A 20,888-nucleotide genomic window follows, 5' to 3' on the forward strand; every position below is an offset into this window, starting at 1 on the left:
TCAGTGGCTCTTGGGTTCCCTGGGCCCTGCCAGCTCGGCTCTCTTGGGTTCTAGCTCCTCTCTGACACTCTCCCATCCAGCTTGTGGGGACTGGGTTCAACATAGAGGCCTCCTAGCCAGGCAGCATGAAAGTGACCCATCATTGAGAGGCAGAGTAGGGAGACCTCTGCATTCCCTTCCAAGCGAGAGGACAGTGCTGAATCCTAAGGTGGGTGGTCCCTTTGCAGTGTTGGCGGGGGCGGGGTGGGGTAGTTGTTTCTGTGGGGACTGACTCCTCCTAACTGGGTGACACCTAAGCAGGTATGGAGGTGGGGGGTGGGCGTACTGCAGTGCCGGGTGTTATACTCAGAGCCTCATGTGTAAATTCAAAAAAGAAATGATCACACTCTTGAGTTACGTCTCAGGTCCAGGAGGTCACTTATATTTATTAGGTTTTCCCCACCATACTTGGCAATGCTCAGGGCTTCCTCCTGGCTGTGCACTCAAGGATCACTCCCCAAGGGGCCCAGGGAACCATGCCAGGGATTGAACCCCGGTCAACCACGTGCAAGGCACCGGGTAGGTCACTTTAATTCTCAGGGTGCAGGGGTTACGGGTGTGTGAGGTGTTGGAGAAACACCAGCTCAGTCTGCATCTCGTGATGAGTCTCAGCCTCTCCCGTTCGGTCCTGAGGCTGCAGTTCACCCCCTCGACTGCTCATTTGGGAGCTGGGCTGCGTTTGTGACTGACTCCTCTGCCTCAGCTTAGATGTCCAGATTTGGCTCTCAGTGGACTGTTTATTGTTTTTTGCATGTTAAGTCTTTCTAGAGTATCAGTGGAGCTTAGCGATAACCATCCAATTGCATTGTGTATCTGTTTCCCCTTACTCTTACCTGATATATCCTATCAGCTAGAGTGGGTTTTGGGGGAGGTGAGGCATACCAAGTGGTACTCCTGGCTCCGCACTCAGGGATCACTTCTGGCACTGAAGAATCACTCCTAGTGGGGTTCAGGGGGCCATATGGGGTGTCAGGGATCGAGCCCAGATTGGCAAGGCAAGCTTTCCCTACCCACTGTACTATTTCTCCAGCCGCCAGTGTTTCTTCCCAGCTAGACAGCACTGCTCAGTGTGGGTGGATGTTTAAGGCAGCATCCTCCGCAAGGGTTCTCTGAATCACGCCTCCCACCAGCCATCAGGGCCTCCTTGCCATAGTTTGTGAGCTGCTCACCTCAAAAACTTCATTTTACTCCCAGTTTTGGGATAACTCCTGGTACCAGCTGTTGGTAGGGTGTATTCTTTGAAAAGAAACTCTGACCTGACGTGTATTAGGAAATGCCCTTGGGACTTAAGCGTGAAAGATAGGAAGCAAGATTGTGCAGGTTTGATCTTTGTCTCCATTAAGGATGAAGGAGTACAGTGTCAGAGGACCGGTTCCACTGACTGCCAGCCAGCTGAGAGACTGGGGGACAGGTGGAGAAGAACTGTTAGTACCAAGCTGCCAGTGTGGAAGATGGCAGACTCATCTCCAGAATCACCATTTTGTCTCGGCTCTCACAAGAGGCAGTTTTTACAGTGAAAAGAGAACAAGGAAGAGGAACGGGGAATTACAGGCAGGAAGGGCCAGAGGGTCAGTAAAGTTCCTCAGGCCCTCTTCATCTTATCCTCAAAGTTTCTGATTAATGTTGGGGGGGGGGGAAGGGAGGACAAGATAAGGACCACCTTCCCTGCCCCAGAGAAATGCTAGGTTTTCATTTGAATCCTGCTGTTTTTGGAGGTTAGGTATCTGTATTTCCATTTCCTAAGGACCTTTTTTGAAAGGGGGTGGGGGTGGGGGGTAGGGTTTTGGACATGCCCAGCAGTACTTGGGTTATTATAACTCTGCTCAGAAATGACACCTTGTGATGCTGGGAGACTATATGTGATGTGGGGTGGTGGGGGTGAGGGGCTAGGTGTATGGGTGACCACGGCATGCACCTTAACACCTTAACTTCTGCATGCCTTACTTTGTGTTTTATCTCTCTGGCCCCAAGACATTTTGTTTTATTTTGGTTTTTTATATTAATTTTTTTTATTTTGGGGAAGGGGGAAACACATTTGGGCCACATCCCTGCACTCAGGGCTTACTCCTGGCTCTGGACTCAGGGATCACTCCTGGTAGTGTTTGGGGGACCATATCTTATTCCAGGGATTGAATCCAGGTCGTTACGCACTTTACCTGCTGTGCTCTTGCTCTGGCCCCTATATTTATTCTTGAGAATTCTAAACAACTTACTGAACCATGCTCTGGTATACTTCTTTAGACAAACTCATTTTTTTCTAAGATATCCTTATGTTCTTTGTCAGATGTTTAATATGAGTTTCATTGTGGGGAATTGAAACCAACCAAAATAAATTCAGAGCTGAATTCACAGTTCGGTGGGGGGTGGGGGTGGAAGAAGCCAGCATGCTTTTCTGGGCAGGAACCGTTGTCCTTATCCTTCCCCAGAAATGCCAACTGCCCTTATCTTGCCCTCCCCAAGAGCCTGTCCTTACTGTCCTTACTCTGGGTTTGCAGTAGGTCTGAGTGTGCTTCAGGGGACCATCTCATGGAAATTTTAGGTGACCCCCAGTTTGCACCCATTCTTTCTAGAAGTGTTCTTCCCTATTTCTATATGAAACTGCTGCTTGTGACTAGGAAGACAAGTTGTTTTGTCAGGCTGCCAAAAAGGTGCTCAAATTAAGCCTACTTTTTTCTACCTACTCTTGGAAAGGAAATTGGAGAGAACTGAAATTTTATATTTAAAAATGAAAATTATTCTTAAATGTCTACATACTGTATATCTGTATCTGAGCCCCTTTAAAATAAATTGGTAGTTGGTAATGTTCTCATTTGATAAGTTATAAACTTTAATGTTCGATTTTTTAATTTATTTTTTCTCTTTTAATAGCTCCATTTTAAACTGTAAATGTTATTCCTGAATTGAGCTTTAAAATTCATAAAATGTGATGGTTTTTACATTTCAAATATATCATCTACTGTTTTCTCTTTTTAGAAACAATACATCACCTAGCTGAACTGGTTAATAGTGGCATGGAACATCCATTTGGTGAGTACCACCTACTTAGAAAATTACTCATGTAATTTCTTAGAAAATTACTTAGAAAATTACTCATGTGTTTGATGCTCTCCTCTGTTACAGCTTAGAAGTAAAACGGCTTTTTCCATTGACGGTCTGCGGCTCTCTAGGGCAGTGGATTGGGTGGGGCTCAGTGTCTCAGAGCAGAGCACTGCTGCCCTCGGTTTGGCCCAGAGCAGCACTGTGGGGAATTCAGGGGAGTCAGGACCTGGTAAAGTCTGCATGAGCTTCTCCATGGTGACCATCAGGCTGCCCCAGGCCAATTTTCAGGCTTGGTGGATTGTCAAGTGAGACAAGATTATGCTCTTTACAGGACAAGAAAAAGTCAGCTCTAACGCTGCAGAGATAGTACAGCAGGCAGGGCACTTAACCTTGCACACAACTGGCTGGGGTTCAATCCCCTAAGCCCTGCCAGAGGTATCTCTGAGCATAAAGGCAGGAGTAACCCAGAGTATTGCTGGTGCAACCCCCCCCCCCCCAACACACACACATACACACACAAAAAAAGATACCAGTCCTGAACTCCACACTTTTTTTGTTGTTGTTGTTTTGTTTTTGTTTTTGGACCACACCCAGCGATGCTCAGGAGTACTCCTGGCTCTGCACCCAGGAATCACTCCTGGCATTGTACAGGGGATTGTATTGGCCATGTGCAAGGTAAACACTCTACCTGCCTATTGGTTGCTCTAGTCCCCTCCACCCATGTCTTTATCTCATAGAAAATAATTAGCAGAGAAGGCAGAAAGTGAAGTAAAATTGTTTTATTTAGGAAATATGCAAGGAGAGAGAGACAAGAGAGAGAAAAAATAGGTTTGAGGGAGAATGAGGTCTTCTTCAGACAGATGAGAAGAACGAATTCTGTAGAGAAAAGGAAGTATGCCCCAAATTCGGTACCTGAGGGCTGCTTTGGGCTGGAGGCTCCAGGGTCCTCCCCGTGGGCTTGGGGCCCATGTAGTTGAGTGGGTCAACCAACTGAACACTACTACATGTAGATCATGTGCTCCAGCCCTTTGAGCCATCTTCACAGTCCTTGCAGAACTGGTTTTATAGTCCTTGCTGGGGGCTTTCTGTGCAGATAAGATCCCCAGCATCCTCAAATGTCCCCTCAGCACCACCAGGAATGATCCCTGAGCAAAGATCCTGGAGTAAGCCCTGAATGCCATAGGGTGAGTCCACCCACCATCACTTTCCTCCCCCTGCCCCCAAAAAAGTACTTTTTACTTTCTAGGACTTTGTTCGGAAGGACTTGTGGTTTCCAGTCTTATCAGGTGCTTTGTTCCTGCCAATAGTCCATTGTAGTTCAGAGGGTCTCCTTTGGGATCCTAGCCCTAGCATTGGGGCTGACCTTGGGCTGGTGGCAGGTGGCTGGAACTCTCTCAGATTATATCTTGGTTTTATGACTTTCAAAAAATGTATTATTTGGCAGGAGAGATAGCTCAAAGGGGCTGGGGAGCACGTACAAGAAGGCGTCCCCTGAGTATCACCAGGACTGGGAACCATCCATCTGGGAATAAGCCCTTAGCTCCTCGGTATGAAACCCAAAACCAAAATGAATAAATTAATGAATAATTACCAAGTTCTCCTCTCTCCCACCTGTCTGCCCACTTCACTGTTATATTCTTGGAGTTTTGGTCTTGAAGCCACACCTTGCTGTGCTCAGGCCTCACTCCTGGCTCTGTGTTCGGGAGTTACTCCTGGAAATGCTTGGGGACCATATGTGCTGCTTCAAGTTGAAGCCAGGTTGGCCACATGCAATGCAAGCACCATATCCTCTGTACTCTCTCTGGCCCTCACTTTTATACTATCAAGTATAGTTGAGGGCCTTAATGAACTTTTTAGTTTTATGATTTACTGTATTGGTGTTTGTTATAGAAAAAAATTAATTTGTTTGTTAAAACTAACAATAAATTGGGACTGGGCCTCCTCCCCCTCAGATCCCCAGTTTTCCAGTAGATTGGTAGTCACACCCACAAACTGCCCTTAGCAGCGCCGTGTAATCTCATCAACAGCCAAGACCCAGAGACTATAAACTAAAGTTTCCGGAAGTGAATGACACAGAATTTCCTGGGCATTATCTTCCATTATATTCTATCCATAACAAAACAGATCGTCTAGCATTGCCTTTTCGGCAGGAATCACACTGGAGATTTTGATGGTGGAAAATGCATATTGGTGAAGGGATGGGTATTTGATGATTGTATGACCGAAACTCAAACATGACAGCATTGTATTATTGTTTCTCACAGTGAATCAATTAAAAAAAAGGGGGGGACTAACAATAACTTAAGGTACAAATAAAACCTTGTCACCCCTCCTATTTATTTTTGTTGGTTTTTTTGGACTGTACTCAGGGCTTATACTTGACCCTGTGCTTGGGATTGCTTTTCCAGGTCTTGGGACTACATATACATATACATATACATATACATATACACACACTACACACACACACACACACACACACACACACACACAAATATATAAATACTGCCTGGGATTGAATCCTGGTCGACTAAATACAAGCCCAGCACCTTACTCTGCTATATGTCTCACATTAGTTTTTAAATTTTTAATAATATTAATTAAATATTAATATTATTTAAATAACATTATTTTTAATAATAATGATTTTGCTTTTAATTTTTAAATAATATTAATTTTTGGTTTGGAATTTTTGGCAATTCTGGTGGTGCTGAGACTAGTATCAACTCTGCTTTGGGGTTGCTTCCTGCTGTGCTTGGGAGACCATGGGACATGAAGGATCTGCCAGGATCCAGCAAGAATGTTCTGCATACAAAGCATGTATGTGGTCAGCCAAATCCCATGAGCTGTCTCTCTGGCCACTAGTTTGAATGAAAAATGCTTCCCCAAATAAAAAATAATTAACGAGAAGAGTGTCATTTCTTTATTATTATTTTAATTTTTGGTGGTGGGGTAGTTTGAACATAGCTGGTGGTGCTTGGTTGCCATTGGACCTTTGGTCTACCAGTACTAATAATCATATAGGTCAAATTAATAATTGTTTGCTTGCTTTGGGAAGATAATTCTTTTTTGAATATTTTCTTTATTTTTTTTTCTTTTGGGGGGGGTCACACCTGGTGATGATCAGGGGTTATTCCCGTCTCTGCACTCAGGAATCACTCCTGGAAGTGTAAGGGGGACCATATGAGGTGCCAGGGATTGATTCTGGGTTGGCTGCGTGTAATGCAAGTGCCTTATCTCTTCACTGTGCTATTGCACCAGCCCATTCCTGAAAGCCTTCCAAGGTCAGATTGTTCTTCTCTAACTTTGTTTTACTTGGGGGCTGGGAATAGGCCACACCCAGCAGTGCTTATGGACCTGGGGCCACTCCCAGTGGTGCCAACAGAAGGCTTTGAGGATAGGGGTGGCATGGATTACAGTACAGGGATTGTGGAGCCTGGGCGAGAATTTGCAGGCATGTGCTCTGCCGCTTGGGCCATATCCTGAATCCCGCCCCTCTAATCAGTTCCATGGCCATACCTGGCAGTGCTATGCTCAGTACTTGGGGTGGAGCTGGAGGGTTGCTCCAAGTGGTGCCTGAGGATCATGTGGTTCCAAGGATTGAACCCAGACCTGCCGCACACCCTTTGAGCTGTCTCTGGCCCCTCAGTCCCTTCAGTGTCAGCATCCTGAATGGTGTCTGTAGAACCTTTGTTGGCTCTGCTGGAGGGATCTTTCTGTGTGCTCAGGGGACCTTATCATGCCGGAGAGAACTGAGTCTCGCAAGTACCCGTGCTCAGTAATTTGAACTCTAGAGGGCAGTAAATACTACATTAATAAATTTGTAGTTTTATTTATTACCATAGTAGCACTGTAGCACTGTCCTCCCGTTGTTCGTTGATTTGCTCGAGCGGGCACCAGTAACGTCTCCATCGTGAGACTTGCTGTTACTGTTCTTGGCATATCAAATACGTCATGGGTAGCTTGCCAGGCCTTGCCATGTGGGTGGGGTACTCTCGGTAGCTTGCTGGGCTCTCCAAGAGGGACAGAGAAATCGAACCCAGATTGGCCCAGGTTGGCTGTGTGCAAAGCAAATGTCCTACCCGCAAAAAAAAAAAAAAACCCTACCCGCTGTGCTATCACTCCAGCCCATACATCAGTAACTAGTAGTTAAAAATTATTTATATTGTGCTATGTAACAGAAATTATTACCATAGTAATTGTTTTTATTTTGGGAGCGGGGATGTTCTTACCCAGTGATTCTGGGATCTGCAGGGTTAAACCATCAGTGCTTAGAAGACCAGGCAGTCCTAGGGGTTGGGCCCTGAGCCCAGTATATGCCAGGCATTAACTTGAGCTCAAAGAGTAATGGATAATGTATAATAACTTTAAAAGTTTTTTGTGTTTTTGGTTAGAAACTTATTTATTTCTCCAACTGACCTTAACTTAAGCATAACTTTTGCTGTCCTGTCCTGTCCTCTCGTTCATTGATTTGCTCGAGCAGGAAGCAGTAACATCTCACAACAAATTGTGAGACTTGTTGTTATTGTTTTTGGCATATCGAATACGTCACAGGTAGCTTGCCAGGCTTTGCCGTGCGGGCTAGATACTCTCGGTAGCTTGCCGGGCTCTCCGAGAGGGGCGGAGGAATCGAACTCGGATCATCCACGTGCAAGGCAAACGCCCTACCTGCTGTGCTATTACTCCAGCCCCATAACTTTTGCTAAACTAATTAAATTTAATTTAGCTTAACTTGAAATGAAACTTACTGTAGAATACCACAGAAATAGTGCAATGAATGTTATCATTGTGCAGTAGTCAATTGTAATGTGCTTTTAATCACTTACATGAGGAAAAATTTGTGTTCTAGGCTAGTGGAGATTTTTCTGCATATACTTTAAATCAAGATGGGTCGGGTGGGTGGCCAACATCGCCGCCCACCCCATGTGCTCGCTTCACCTCGCTCAGTGGCGGTGTGGCCAGTGCGCCTCGGTAGAGTCTCCTGCCCCTGCGCCTGGCTATCCTCACTGAGTCCCCTTGCAGGGGGGTGGGTTGAGTTTCCCTCCCCATCCTGAGTAGAGCCCCGGCAGCTGAATACCTTTGGAACCAGCCACAGCCATGCTTAAGACCACTCTCCACATGCTCGGACAAGCCTCACGCATGAAGGAACTGGCAGAGGAATCCAGGTGTGCGGGACCCGGGGCTGAGATCTCCATGTCTGCTCGTATTGGTACTGAGCCTCCTCCACCCAGATCCACCATCTTCCAGTAGCTAGACAGTTACACCCACCAACTGCCCTCGGCTCCGCCGTGTAATCCCATCAATAGCCAAGACCCAGAGAATATAAAACCAAGCTCCCTGAAGACCTCTTATTATCTAGTTCTTGCTCTCGGAGAACCAGGCAGGCTACCGAAGAGTATCCTGCCCGCACAGCAGAGTCTGGCAAGCTCCCCGTGGCGTATTTGATATGCCAAAACCCAGTAACAATGATGGGTCTCATTCCCCTGACCCTGGAAGAGACTCCATTGTGGCACTTGCTAAAATCTCAGAGCTAGGACGAATGGAGACGTTACTAGCGCCTGCTCGAGGAAATCGATGAACAATGGGATGACAGTGATACAGTGATACTTTGCATCTTGGAATTTATAAATTTTACTTAATGATAATCACTCTTCTCTCCACTCTTATAAATCTTACACATTTTTCTAAATTGCTTTAAGTACATATTTATTAATGATTCTATTTTATATGGAGGGAGGGGAGCTGGGCAGCACCGTCAGTGGCCGGGGGCTGTTCCTGGCTCTGTGCTCAAGAGTGTTGGCTAGTGGTGCTCAGGATTAAACCAGACTCGGATGAAGCAGCCATGTAAGAAAGCAAGTGCCTCGCTGTCAGTGCTGTATCTCTTTGGCCCCAAGAATTTCTTTTAGGGTTATGGTCCACTCAGTGTCATTTATCAGAGAAAAGAATTCTGTAAAGCGAGTTTATTTCCAAGAAGATGGGAGTCCAGGGCTAGAGAGATGCTACAACGGGTAAGGTACTTGCTTTGCATGCAGATGACCAGGGTTTGATCTCCAGCACCATATATGGTCCCCCAAGCCTCCAGGAGTGATCCTTGAGCACTGCTGGGTAAGGCCCAAACTCCCCATCCCCAGCACATACAGAGGAAGGTGGGAGTCCCTATTAGATGAGGAGAAAATCTTGGGGCTAGAGCAGAGGACAGCAGGACACTTGCCTTGCACATGGTTAACTTGGGTTCAAATCCTACGTCATATATGGTCTTCTGATCCCCCATGATGAGTGACCCCTGACACAGAATTAGGAGTAAGCCTGGGCACTGCCAGGTGCAGGCTAAATTCGACCCCCCAAAAGTTGTTCCAAGTCTGGGAGAGAGCTCAGCAGGCTGGAGTGAATTCTTTGTGTGTAGGAGGCCTGGGTTTGCTCCCAAGCACTGCATGGTCCCGCAGGCAACAGCGGGAGGAACCACAAGCATTGAGCTAGGAGTAACCGGGTGTGACCCAAGAACCAAATGATAATGATAACTGGTTGCAATTATGTTAGCCAACACGTGTAAATAACATGTAAATATATTGACAAGGAATTCTTTCTTGTATTCTGAATGATAAGTGAAAGTCAAGTTCTAGTGAGGTTTCTTGGACCTTGCATCTTTGCTACATGGACAAATAAATGTATGCACATTTAATTTTATAGTATTTTTAGAATTACTTTTTTTTTTTTTTTTAACTTTTTGGGTCACATCCGGCAATGCACTGGTTACTTCTGGCTCTGCACTCAGGAATTACTCTTGATGGTGCTCGGGGGACCATATGGGATGCTGGTATCGAACCCAGGTCGGCCGAGTGCAAGGCAAATACCCTACCTGCTGTACTATCGCTCCAGCCTCTAGAATTACTTTTTTTAAAAGGAAAATTTATTGCCTGAGCTAGCAGTGAAGGGAAGATGATTTGTTTGCCTATCTGGACCTTGATTTTCCTTGTATGGAACTCCAGCTGTTTACTGTCTAGAAACATCTCTCTGATTGCTCTCTGAAACATCTCTCTGAGTGATCTCGTTTGGGGAAGATGTGTGGAAGAAGGTCAGCCCGAGTTCATGCCTCCTTGTGACTCAGGCTCGATTCTGGGAAAAGGGAGGCAGATTCTGGAGACTCAAGGACTGGGGCATGGGCCTGGGAATCACAATCACTGGGAACAGAGCACAGGGAAAGCACTGCTGGGACCACAGAGGCTCAGCCAGCCCCGCCCTGCCAGCCCTCACCGCACTGTGGACACGGTGAGGAGGCAGAGAAGCCCACCGGAGTGAGTGGGCCAACACGACAGCCCAGAAAGGCCCACAAGCAGCTCTCTGTCCTCTCAGATGATAACTTCAAAGTGAAAATGGTAAAGATGTTCAGTGAATTGAGGGAAACAATAGGAATTTCAATTGCTGGAAATAGGTCTTCCGTATGACCCAGCCAGCACTTCCTCTTCTTAACATTTACTCTAAGAGCGTGGAAACATTAATTTGAAAAGATATTTGCACTCCTGTGTGCAGTGCCGCACAGTTCACAGTAGCCAAGATCTGGAAACAACCCAAGTGCCAACGAGAGATGGGCTGGATAAAAAGATGGTATATGAACATACACACACTACATACCACATACATATACACCTGCACTATGGAATACTGCTCAGCTGTTAAGGTGAAATCTTTGTTTGCTCTGAAGCCACACCTGGCTCAGGGGTATGGAATGGGATTGGAACATATTATGCTTTCTGAAGTGAATCAAAGGGAGGACAAATACTTAATGATCCTACTCATATGTGGAGTATAAAAAAAACATAATAAACGGGGGGCCGGAGCGATAGTACAGCAGGTCATGCATTTGCCTTGCATGCAGATAACCCAGGTTCAATCCCTGGCATCCCATGTAGTCCCCCAAGCACTGCCAGGAGTGAACCTGATCATAGAACCAAGAGTAAGACCTGAGCTCTGCGGGTGTGGCCCAAACACAAATAAACAAAAAGGATCACGGAAGAGGAATAAGTGTGTCCGTGCTGGCCAACGCTGCATGTAGAAGTCTACTTCTAGAAGTGAGATGCCAAAGTAGTGGGGGAGGGGGAGGGACAGTGGTGAGGGACACCTTGCTCTGTGGTGGCAGTGGACTAGAGTGACATATTCCTAAAACATCAGTATTAGTGCTTGTAAATCATGGTACCTAGATTTTTTTTTTAAATAATTAAAATTTTTCAAAGGCTTAGGAGCTAGGGAGATGAGTCAGGGGCTGGAGCACATGCTTTGCATCTGGGAGCCCCGGGTTCAGTCCCCAGCACCACATGATCCTGGTCACCTCTGGGACTAGCCCACAAATACCGAGCTAGGAGTGGTCACTGAGCAGTTAGTACTATGACACTTCACCTCACCCCCAAGAAAAGGGTAAAAAGTAAAAGAGATCTTGATATTGGCGATGTAGCATGTGTCTTGAGTCACACTATTCTAGTCTGGGTAAGTGTCTCTATGTGTGGTAGCCAGCTGTCATCCCGGCGATCCCTGTTCACCTTGGGATTTCACTTCTCTTCTGGGTTGACTCTTGTTAGTTCTTGGGCCATACATTCAGTGCTCAGGGCTTACTCCTGGATCTTGATTGGGGATCGAGCCCTGGCTGGTATGGTATGTGAGGCCAGTACCCAACTCACTGTACTCCAGCCCCACTGGGTTGATTGATATTCTAAATTCATATCTGCCCCACCATCCTTTTTTTATTAATGTTGTAGTTTTGTGGTGGTGCTGGGCATGGAACCCGGGCTTCTCACGTTTGTGCGAGGGCAGCGCCCCTGTGCCTAGCTGCCCCTGGCCCTCATTCTCTCTCCCGACTGCCAGCAGCTTCTCGATGTCAGAGCTCCTGGATCACCTCTCTAAGCATCGTCTCTTCTGCTGCCCTCCCCCACCCCAGAAAATAGATCTTCCTCTAAATTTTTCTTTTCCATTATTTGTTTTTAATTTTGGGGAGGTCTTTTTCAGGTTCTGAATGTTTCTTTCATGACGTCCTTTTATTGTTTAACTTCTTTTCTTTGCCCTGCAAGTCTCTCTTTCCCTGAAGTTGCTGTTTTGATCTCTTTTATGTTTAGCGTTTTCCTCTGATGTCTAGAAGTAATTAGCTGTCTGCTTGTGATTAAGAGTGGGAAGCTTTAAATTAGACGCTTTACATGCATAGGCTGCTTGCCTCTGGGCCTGACTACGGGCTGAGCATGTCCCTTTTGCTGAGGGGAATGTCCCCATTTCAGTCTCAGAGCAGAGACTTCCCATCCCAGTTCGGAAGGTAAGGGCTGAGGAGGGCTGGGGATGACGGGAGGGGCTGCTGAATTGAGCATTAATTACACACATGATGGCTCTGTGTTACTACTGTCACATGCTGTCTTTTGTGTCTCCAGTCAAGAGGACATTTGGTTTTGTTTGTTTTCCTCTCTCTCCCTCTCCCTCTCCCTGCCTCCCTCCCTCACTTCCTCCCTCTCCCTCTCCTCCTTCTTCCCTCTCTCCCTCTACTACCTCAGTCCCTCTTTTCCCTCCCCCTCCCCTCTTTCCCTGTCTTTCTCTCTCCCACATTATAGCTTGCAATGCTGGTACTCTGAGAAGTTACCATGTTTGTTCTTTTGCCTGTTTTCAGCACACAGTTCTTATCCAGAGTGATCATTTCCAGCTGTCTTTGTCATGGTGGTCCCTCCTCTATCCCATCTTTCTTCTCTCCCAGCATTTGAGGTAGGCTTCCAACTATGGACCAGTTCTCCTGGACCTTTTTTCTGCTGTCCTTGTGTATTGGTCTCATATTATGGGTTTTTTTTTAATATCCCACAAATGAGTTCAGTCATTCTATGTTTTTCATTCCTTCCAGAAAACCTAGAATTGTGCTGAATTAATTTTGGACATTTAGGGTCATGGAGGAGGAAAGTGATAGAGAAATTAAACAGATTTTATCCTGATTTTGTTGCTTCACTCCGTTTTCTCCATCCCTCCTTCCCTCCCTTCCTTTCTGTTTTGTTTTTTTTGTAGGCAGCCACATCTAGCAATGCTCAGGTCTTAACTCCTTGCGCTGTGCTCAGGGATTACTCCTGGAAGGACTCGGGATCATATGGAGTGCTGAGGCTAGAACCCAGGTCTGCTGCATGGAAGTCTAGCAGTAACAACCTGCTGTACTGTCTCTCTGGCCCCTCCCATTTTTCTGTTCAAAGAGACCTGGTAGAATATAGGGAAAATATTAATTTTATTTTGGGGCACATTCAGCAGTGCTCAGCGATCACTCTTTGTGTTTAGGGAACCACATGCAGTGTGCTGGGAATTGAGCTGGGGTCTGCCTCATGCAAGACTAGCACTGTAAACCCCTACATTCTTTCTCTATTATGAAAGTACTAATTTTTGGTATATGCTACCGGTTTAATTTAAAAAATAAAGTAGGAAGGAAGGAAAGGAAGGAAGAAAGGAAGGAAGGAAGGAAGGAAGGAAGGAAGGAAGGAAGGAAGGAAGGAAGGAAAAGCTGCACTGTTGCCTACGGAGCTGGGGGAAGGAAGGTCCGAAAGATTGTATGTACATTTCTGCTACTGTTTGTTTTTTGAGTGGGGCACACCCAGCAATGCTCAGAGGTTACCCCTAGCTCTGCAGTACTCCTGGCGGTGCTCAGGGACCATATAGAATGCTGAGGATCAAACTTGGGTCAGCTGTGTGCAAGGCAAGCGCCTGACCCTACCCCTTCTTCCTTCCTTCCTTCCTTCCTTCCTTCCTTCCTTCCTTCTTTCTTTCTTTCTTCTTTTTTTTTCTGCTTTTTTGGTCACACCCAGCGATGTCCAGGTGTTACTCCTGGCTCTGCACTCAGGAACTACTCCTGGCGATGCCTGGGGGACCATATGGGATGCCGAGGATCGAACCCAGGTCAGCCACTTGCAAGGCAGACACTCTACCCGCTGTGCTATCACTCCGGCCCGTAGCTTATTTCCTTATGCTGCCCTACTCCAACCAGGGCAACCTGAGTTCGATTCCTCTGCCCCTCTCGGAGAGCCCGGCAAGCTACCGAGAGTATCTCGCACCCACGGCAGAGCCTGGCAAGCTCCCCATGACGTATCCGATATGCCAGACACAGTAACAATTAAGTCTCACAATGGAGATGTTATTGGGCCCACTCAAGCAAATCGATGAACAACAGGAGGACAGTACTACAGTAGTACTCAGCCCTTTATAGACGAGCCTCTCTACCCTGAAGAAAAGGCACTATGAAAGTGTTTATAAAAGCATTTCAGAGAAGGAGAGGATCTGTATTTTAAATTACCTTCTCAGATTTTTTTTTTCTTTTGGGTTACACTTCGCAATGTACAGGGGTTACTCTTGGCTTTGCACTTAGGAATTACCCCTGGCAGTGCTCAGGGAACTATATGGGATGCCGGGAATCGAACCCAGGTTGGCCGCTCTATGCTATTGCTCCAGCCCCATAGGGGCTACTCTTCACTCTACAGTAAGGAACTACTCCTGGCTGGCTCTGGGGAGCCACATATGGTGCTGGGGATTGAATCTGGGTTGGCCGCATGCAAGGCAAATGTCCTACCCACTGTACTATCTGTTGTTCCAGCTCTGAGAGGCAATTTTTAAAATAGAAAGCAAACTACATCCTTAATAATGGGGATGTCTATGGGGTGAGGGGACAGCCAGGGATCCAACCTCAGGCTTCAGTCAAACACAGTAAGTGCTCAACTGATGAGCTGCACTCTTGGCCCTGTATCTTAAAAAGACCAGTTGGTTGTTCCCGTCATGATCCGTGTCTGAATTTATAAATAACTGTGGGTTTTTAGGGGGGTTGGTTGGTTGGTTATTAGTTAGTTTCTGGGCCACAGCCGATGGTGTTCAGGGATCACTCCCAGGGGTGTGCAGGGTCCATATGGGTTGCCAGGGATCGAACCCCCATTCTCCATGTAAATGCCCTGCCCACTGTACTCTCTCTCACCCCCTCCACATATTTTTTTCCCAGTCTGGCAGTGCTCAGGGTTTACTCCTTGCTCTGCACTCAGGGATCATTTCTGGGGTTAGGAGCATCAGGGTGCTGGTGATTGAACCTGGATCTGCCACATGCAAGGCAAGTGCCCTACCTGCTGTACTACCCAGGAGCCTATAACTAATTGTTTTGAAAGGTTTTTTTCTGGACCACTCAAGGACATTTGCTAAGGAACCATGCTCTCCTCTAATGGTTACTGAAGGTTTGTGGCAAATAGTTCTGAGGTGTATTGTTATTGTTATTGTTATATTGTTACTACCACTTGAAGCTCAAAATGTGCTAATGACACTGTCTTTCCCTCCCTCCTCTTTAAGAATGAAAGACAGAACATGAACTTAATTAGTTTTCAGATACTTAAGGGTGTAGGAGATAAATTCCTTTGGAGTTAACTGTTGCCAAAAATGGCATTGGGGCCGAGCGGTGGCTTAGTGGCAGTCACCAGCCTGGCAGACAATTGCCCAGTGTTGCTCACTTTGACCTAGTGTGCTACCCTGCCAGCTCTGCTATTGCCAGGACAGGTATGTCCCATCCCCAGTGCAACCTGAGTGCCAGCATCCAGCATTCGCAGTAATGCTGCAAGCCCGTGCCGCCGGGGGTCCTGAGCCTGGCGTGGGGAGAGAGGTGCATGCGTTGGCACCAGGCCCGCGGCCCCTCATGCACCACAACCCAAGATAATGGCAATATGTGATGTGCTTTTCCCCTGTGGTTTTGAATAGAAATCATTATGTATTTGTCATTTTATTTCCCAATAAAAATAAAACCTTATGGAGGGCAAGATCTTTTTCCTGTAACATCACCCTCTAATAGCAAATGCATAATACTGATCTGTATAGAGGCCATTTAAAGAAAAAAGTTTCATGATCATAACTGGGTAGGAAAACAGAGAACCCAGAGAACTGCCGGGGAGAGCAAGGGATTCTCAGCTATATTGAGCATGTGGAGGCAAAGGGCAGAAGGAGCTGGTGGATCAAAGACAGTCCTAGGGGCTGGAGCGATAGCACAGCGGGTAGGGCGTTTGCCTTGCACACGGCCGACCTGGGTTTGATCCCCAGCATCTCTCATGGTCCCTCGAACACCGCCAGGAGTAATTCCTGAGTGCAGAGCTAGGAGTAACCCCTGAGCATCGCCGGGTGTGACCCAAAAAGGGAAAAAAAAAAAGACAGTCCTATTTGTTAGACGTGTCCATAGTTGGGAATTGTTCTCTTCTTGCTGCTCTTGCCATTCCTGGATCCTAAAGCGCTCCGTGGCTGCTAGCCTGCGTACACCGTGCCAGGAGCCACTCGGCCTCTGAATCTGGCAGGACAGAGGAAGCCATTTGTGTTGAGTCCAGCATTGCTCTTCTTCCCCAGTGCTGCAAGGTGAAATTCTCACCGTCCAATTCCTCCCCAAATTCCTCCCCAGTGACCTGCCTCTAGTGCCCTTAGGCAAGGGGAGTCACTGCCCTGCGGGTGGATCCTGGGATTATTCTGTGAAAGTCAGTGCTCGCTCCTTTCTGCCCAGTGCTCACACTGCAAACATTTTCTGCAGTCTGTGGATCTCTGTCCGCAAAGAGCTCAAGGGAGATGCGGCCCAGCGGCTTGTAGTCAGTCTTATCAAACTTGGTGGGGGTGGGGGTGACCTTGGCAGCACAACACTGGCAATCGGGCGAGGGCGGTGTCTGCAAGACCTCCCCCTCTCCCCATAGGGCTTTCCTTTTGCAGGGGTGGGGATGGGGTGACCATAGCTGTGTTCAGAGCTTTCTCCCAACTCTGCTCCAGAAGGGATCACTTCTGGTGTGGCTCCGGGCATCAAACCCAGGCCAACAACATGCTGTATCAATTTCTTACATGGTTTTAAATTTTCTGCTTCAAATAAGGTAAGGTAAGGTAAGGTAAAGGCCCTCCCCTTGATCATTGATTTGCTCGAGTGGGCCCAGTAACGTCTCCATTGGAGACTTTGTTGTTACTATGTTTGGCATATCGAATACGTCACGGGGAGCTTGCCAGGCTCTGCCGTGCGGGCGAGATACTCTCGGTAGCTTGCTGGGCTCTCCGAGAGGGGCAGAGGAATCGAACTCGGGTCGGCCATGTTGGCTGTGTGCAAGGCAAACGCCCTACCGCTGTGCTATCACTCCAGCTTCAAATAGAATTACCAAATTTTCAGGGGGAGGGGAACCTTTGGGGACACACCTGGCAATGCTCAGGAGCTACTCCTGACTCTGTGCTCAGAGATCACTCCTGGTGGGCTCAAGGAACCGTTTGAGATGCTGAGGCTTGAACCCAAGCCGGCTGTGTGCAAGGCAAGCGCCCTGACCACTGTGCTATCTTTCCAGCCATGTTCCTTTTTCTCAGGGGGATCTCTCAAATTGTATACGTGCATCTGGGGACCAGTCCCAGCAGTACTCAAGCAGCTCGATGCTAGCAGAGCTACTGGGCCCACCAGGGCCACGGTCAGTTGTGCTGAGAGGGAAGGCCCGTGGTCATAGGTATGGTCATAGTCCAGTCCTTGTCCATGCACAGCAATTAACCCTCACCTGAGTTATCTCCCAGCCTAGAGTTACCCATCTTTTCTTGTTCTTTTGTTCGGGGTCACTCCCAGCAGTGTTCAGGGTTTTGTGCTCACAAATCACTCCTGGAGGTGCTCAGAGGACTGTTTGCGTTGCTGGGGATTGGATTGGGGTTGACCTCATGCACGGCAAGCACCTAACTCCCTGTACTGTTGCTCCGGGCCAGACTGTTCTTAAAAAGCATTTCTCTATGGAATGTAATCAAAGTAGAGAGGAAGTAATGTGGAAATCATCTGCCCCACAGGTAGGGGGAAGGTGTGGGATGGAGGGTATACTGGAGTTTTTGGTGGTAAAAAATGGGCACTGATGAAGGGATGGGTGATTCATCATTGTATGATTGAGACTTAAACCCGAAAGCTTTGTAACTGCTCTCAACGGTGATTCAATAAGTAAATTTATAAAAAAGAAGAAAGAAAAAAAAAAAAGATGGAGTTCATGCCCAATTCAGTCAGCCTAATCAGTGGCTGAATAGCAACATTAAAATTTAAAAAAATAAAAAGCATTTCTCCTATTTTTCTTTGTTGTAGTTGCTGTGGGGACTGGGATTATACATTTGGTTACAGTGCTCAGACACTTAACTCCAGTTTTTTTTTTTGGGGGGGTTATATCCCTGGTTGTGGGGTGTGTGTCCTTGGTTGCATCGTGCCAGAGATTGTACAGTCTTGTGGTTTCAGGGGTTATAAATGGCAGTATTGCCCAGTTAGCATTTGTCATGTGGTATGGTGCCAGGGATGAAACTCTCGACTCCATACCTGCAATGCAGCACTTACTAAGTCAGTTGTCCCTAAGGTTTCTTTCTTGAGAGAAGTAGATTAGAATGGTCCATTATTAAGAGAAATTAAATGCTATTGTAATCATTCTACATGCACAGCTTACTTGCAGTGCCTAAAATACTTTGCATCTCTAATAGTAGGGCCCATAACAACATAACTCACGAGAGCCGAAGAGATAGTACAGCAGGTAGAGTGTTTGCCTTGCATGTGGCCAACCTGGGTTTGATCCCCAGCACCCCATATTTGATCCCAAGCACTGCCAGGAGTGATTCCTGAGTGCAGAGCCAGGAGTAACCCCTGAGCATTGCTAGGTGTGGCCCAAAAACAAACAAAAAAATAACTTATGGCGACCTGAGAAACAGTGGGGGAAATAGTGGGGAAACAAACATTTGCCTTGCCCACGGCTGACCTGAGTTCAGTTCCCAGCACTGTATGTAGTCCCCCAAGTACCTCCCCCACCAAAAAAAAAAAAAAAAGACCTTTTAAGACGTAAGTGGTGGTGGTGGAAGAAGATGGCTAATGTAGCAGTAAGATACTTACCTTTCATATAACCGACCTGGGTTTGATATATGAGCAGTAATAGCCCCTGAGTGCAACTGAGTGTGACCTAAAAACCAAACAAACAGCAATATAATATAATATGTGTGTGTTCGTGTGTGTGCGTGTGTGTGTGTGTGTATGTCTCATTTTGGTGCCAGAGTTGTGACTCAAGAGGAAAGCCCAAGCCTTTGCTATATGAGACCTGGGTTTGATCCCCCATGCAACAAATACACCTTGTTTCATTCTTTTTATGTACTTGTACAGTCTATTTGGCTAACTTGACACATTTGACTTAAGCATAATAATTTGACTTAAGCATAATAAACATGTATTTGTGTATCCTTGGTATCAGAGGTTTAAACATGAATTAGACACTACCCTTATTGTTAAGGAATTTTAAGTCTGAATTAGTTATAAGGTGTAATTTGGATTCTTCGAGGGTGTTTGAGCCACATAAGCAGTACTCAGGGACTAATCATGTCTCTGTGCTCAGGGGTGATTCCCCCACCCCGACCCGAGCAGTCATATGTGGTGCCAGGACTCAACTGAGGTCAACAGGATGTAAGGCAAATGCCTTCAACCCCTGTATTAGTAGATGAAAGAGAAGTAGCATGGGGGACTGTACATGTATAGTACAGTGGGTAAGGTGCCTTGCACATGGCTGACCTGGGTTGAAAGGGGAAAAAAAGGCATTTAAATAGGTTTGTTGCGCCAGAGAGATAGTACAGGACTAAAAGCATTTGCCTTGCACACAGATAATACACATGGTCCCCAGAATTATACCAGGAGTGATCCCTAAGCACAGAGCCAGGAGTGAGCACTGAGCACTACCAGGTGTGACCCAGTAAACACAAATATAAGAAAGGAATTACCCACAGACTTACCCCTTGGAAGAACCTATTTACCTTTACCGTCCTTGATGTTTTTCAGATGTTTATTGAATGCCTGATATCTGTTTATGCTGAGCATTGTTACGTGATGAGGGTGGAAAGACAGTTTCTGCATTAAAAAAAATTGTAGGAGCGGGCTGTAGAGATAGCACAGAGGTTAAGGCACTTGCCCAGCACACAGCTACAGCCATGACCCTGGTTTCCAATCTCAGCACCACATATGGTCCTTGCATCCCACCAACTCCCTACCTGGTATGTTTCCCTAAGCACCATGAGGGGTCTCTCCTGAGCACGGAACAAGGAGTAGCCCCTGAGCACCCCTGGGTGTGACCCAATCCCCTAACACCACCCCAGAATGTCACAGAAGGTTAGGGTGATAGCGCAGAGGATTGGTGCTTTGTGTGAAGGAGGGGTGGGGAGGCGCCTTGGGTTCAGTCTTTGCTGCTACATTGTTTCCCAAGCACTGAGCTACAGGAACTGCTGGGTGTGACCCAAACACCAAAACAAAACCAAACCAAGGCAGGAGAGACAGATTAGTAACCAGATAATTATGAATAAAAATGATGTAAACCTTTAGGAGGAGAGGCATATTAAGTAGCTTTAGAACACAGAAGGGAGCCAAACATCTTACTTTTATTTTTGAAAAGAGAAAAAGCAAGGCGGGGGCAGGGGGAGAGATGGCTCCGTGTGAGTGCAGGCTTTGCATCATGCCGCAGACCTGGGGCTTGCTCCTTGGCACTGGGGGAGTGATACCTTGGTCTTTCCCCACAACCCCCATCTGGGTGTGACCTCCATCCTTGCAGCTCCTCCCAGTGCCTAGCCACTTACTAAATGGGATGCTAATTAGTGAGTCATTTCATTAATTAATCACATAATATAATCAGATCTGTGAGAGAAAAAGTAAGGAGAAATTTACCAGGGTCCAGAGTGATAGTACGGGAGTTTAGAGCTTTTGCACATGGCCAAGCTGGGTTCGCACCTGTTCATCCCCAGCACTATATATGGTTCCCCAGAGCCCTGCCAGGAGTGGTCCTTGCCATTTTTGTTGCCAAAACAAA

At 46.7% G+C, this 20,888-nt stretch overlaps 1 protein-coding gene across 4 annotated transcripts in view; it reads left to right on the forward strand.

Moving 5' to 3' along the window:
* Positions 1 to 20,888, forward strand: part of PHACTR4 (phosphatase and actin regulator 4) — a 104,919-nt gene that overhangs the window by 15,727 nt on the left and 68,304 nt on the right. Inside the window, exon 2 of one of the 4 annotated variants that reach the window (XM_056123582.1) lies at positions 3,013 to 3,066. The exons of 1 other annotated variant lie outside the window; for it this stretch is intronic. In XM_056123582.1, the coding sequence (XP_055979557.1) occupies positions 3,051 to 3,066 (16 nt within the window). In that variant the 5' untranslated portion in view covers positions 3,013 to 3,050. Of the gene's footprint in view, positions 1 to 3,011; positions 3,067 to 20,888 lie in introns of those variants that run through there. 2 more of the 4 variants (XM_056123583.1, XM_056123581.1) reach the window with 2 other exon arrangements.

This window comes from Sorex fumeus, unplaced genomic scaffold (assembly GCF_029834395.1).
Source record: "Sorex fumeus unplaced genomic scaffold, SorFum_2.1 ptg000047l, whole genome shotgun sequence".
Taxonomy (NCBI): Eukaryota; Metazoa; Chordata; class Mammalia; order Eulipotyphla; family Soricidae; genus Sorex; species Sorex fumeus.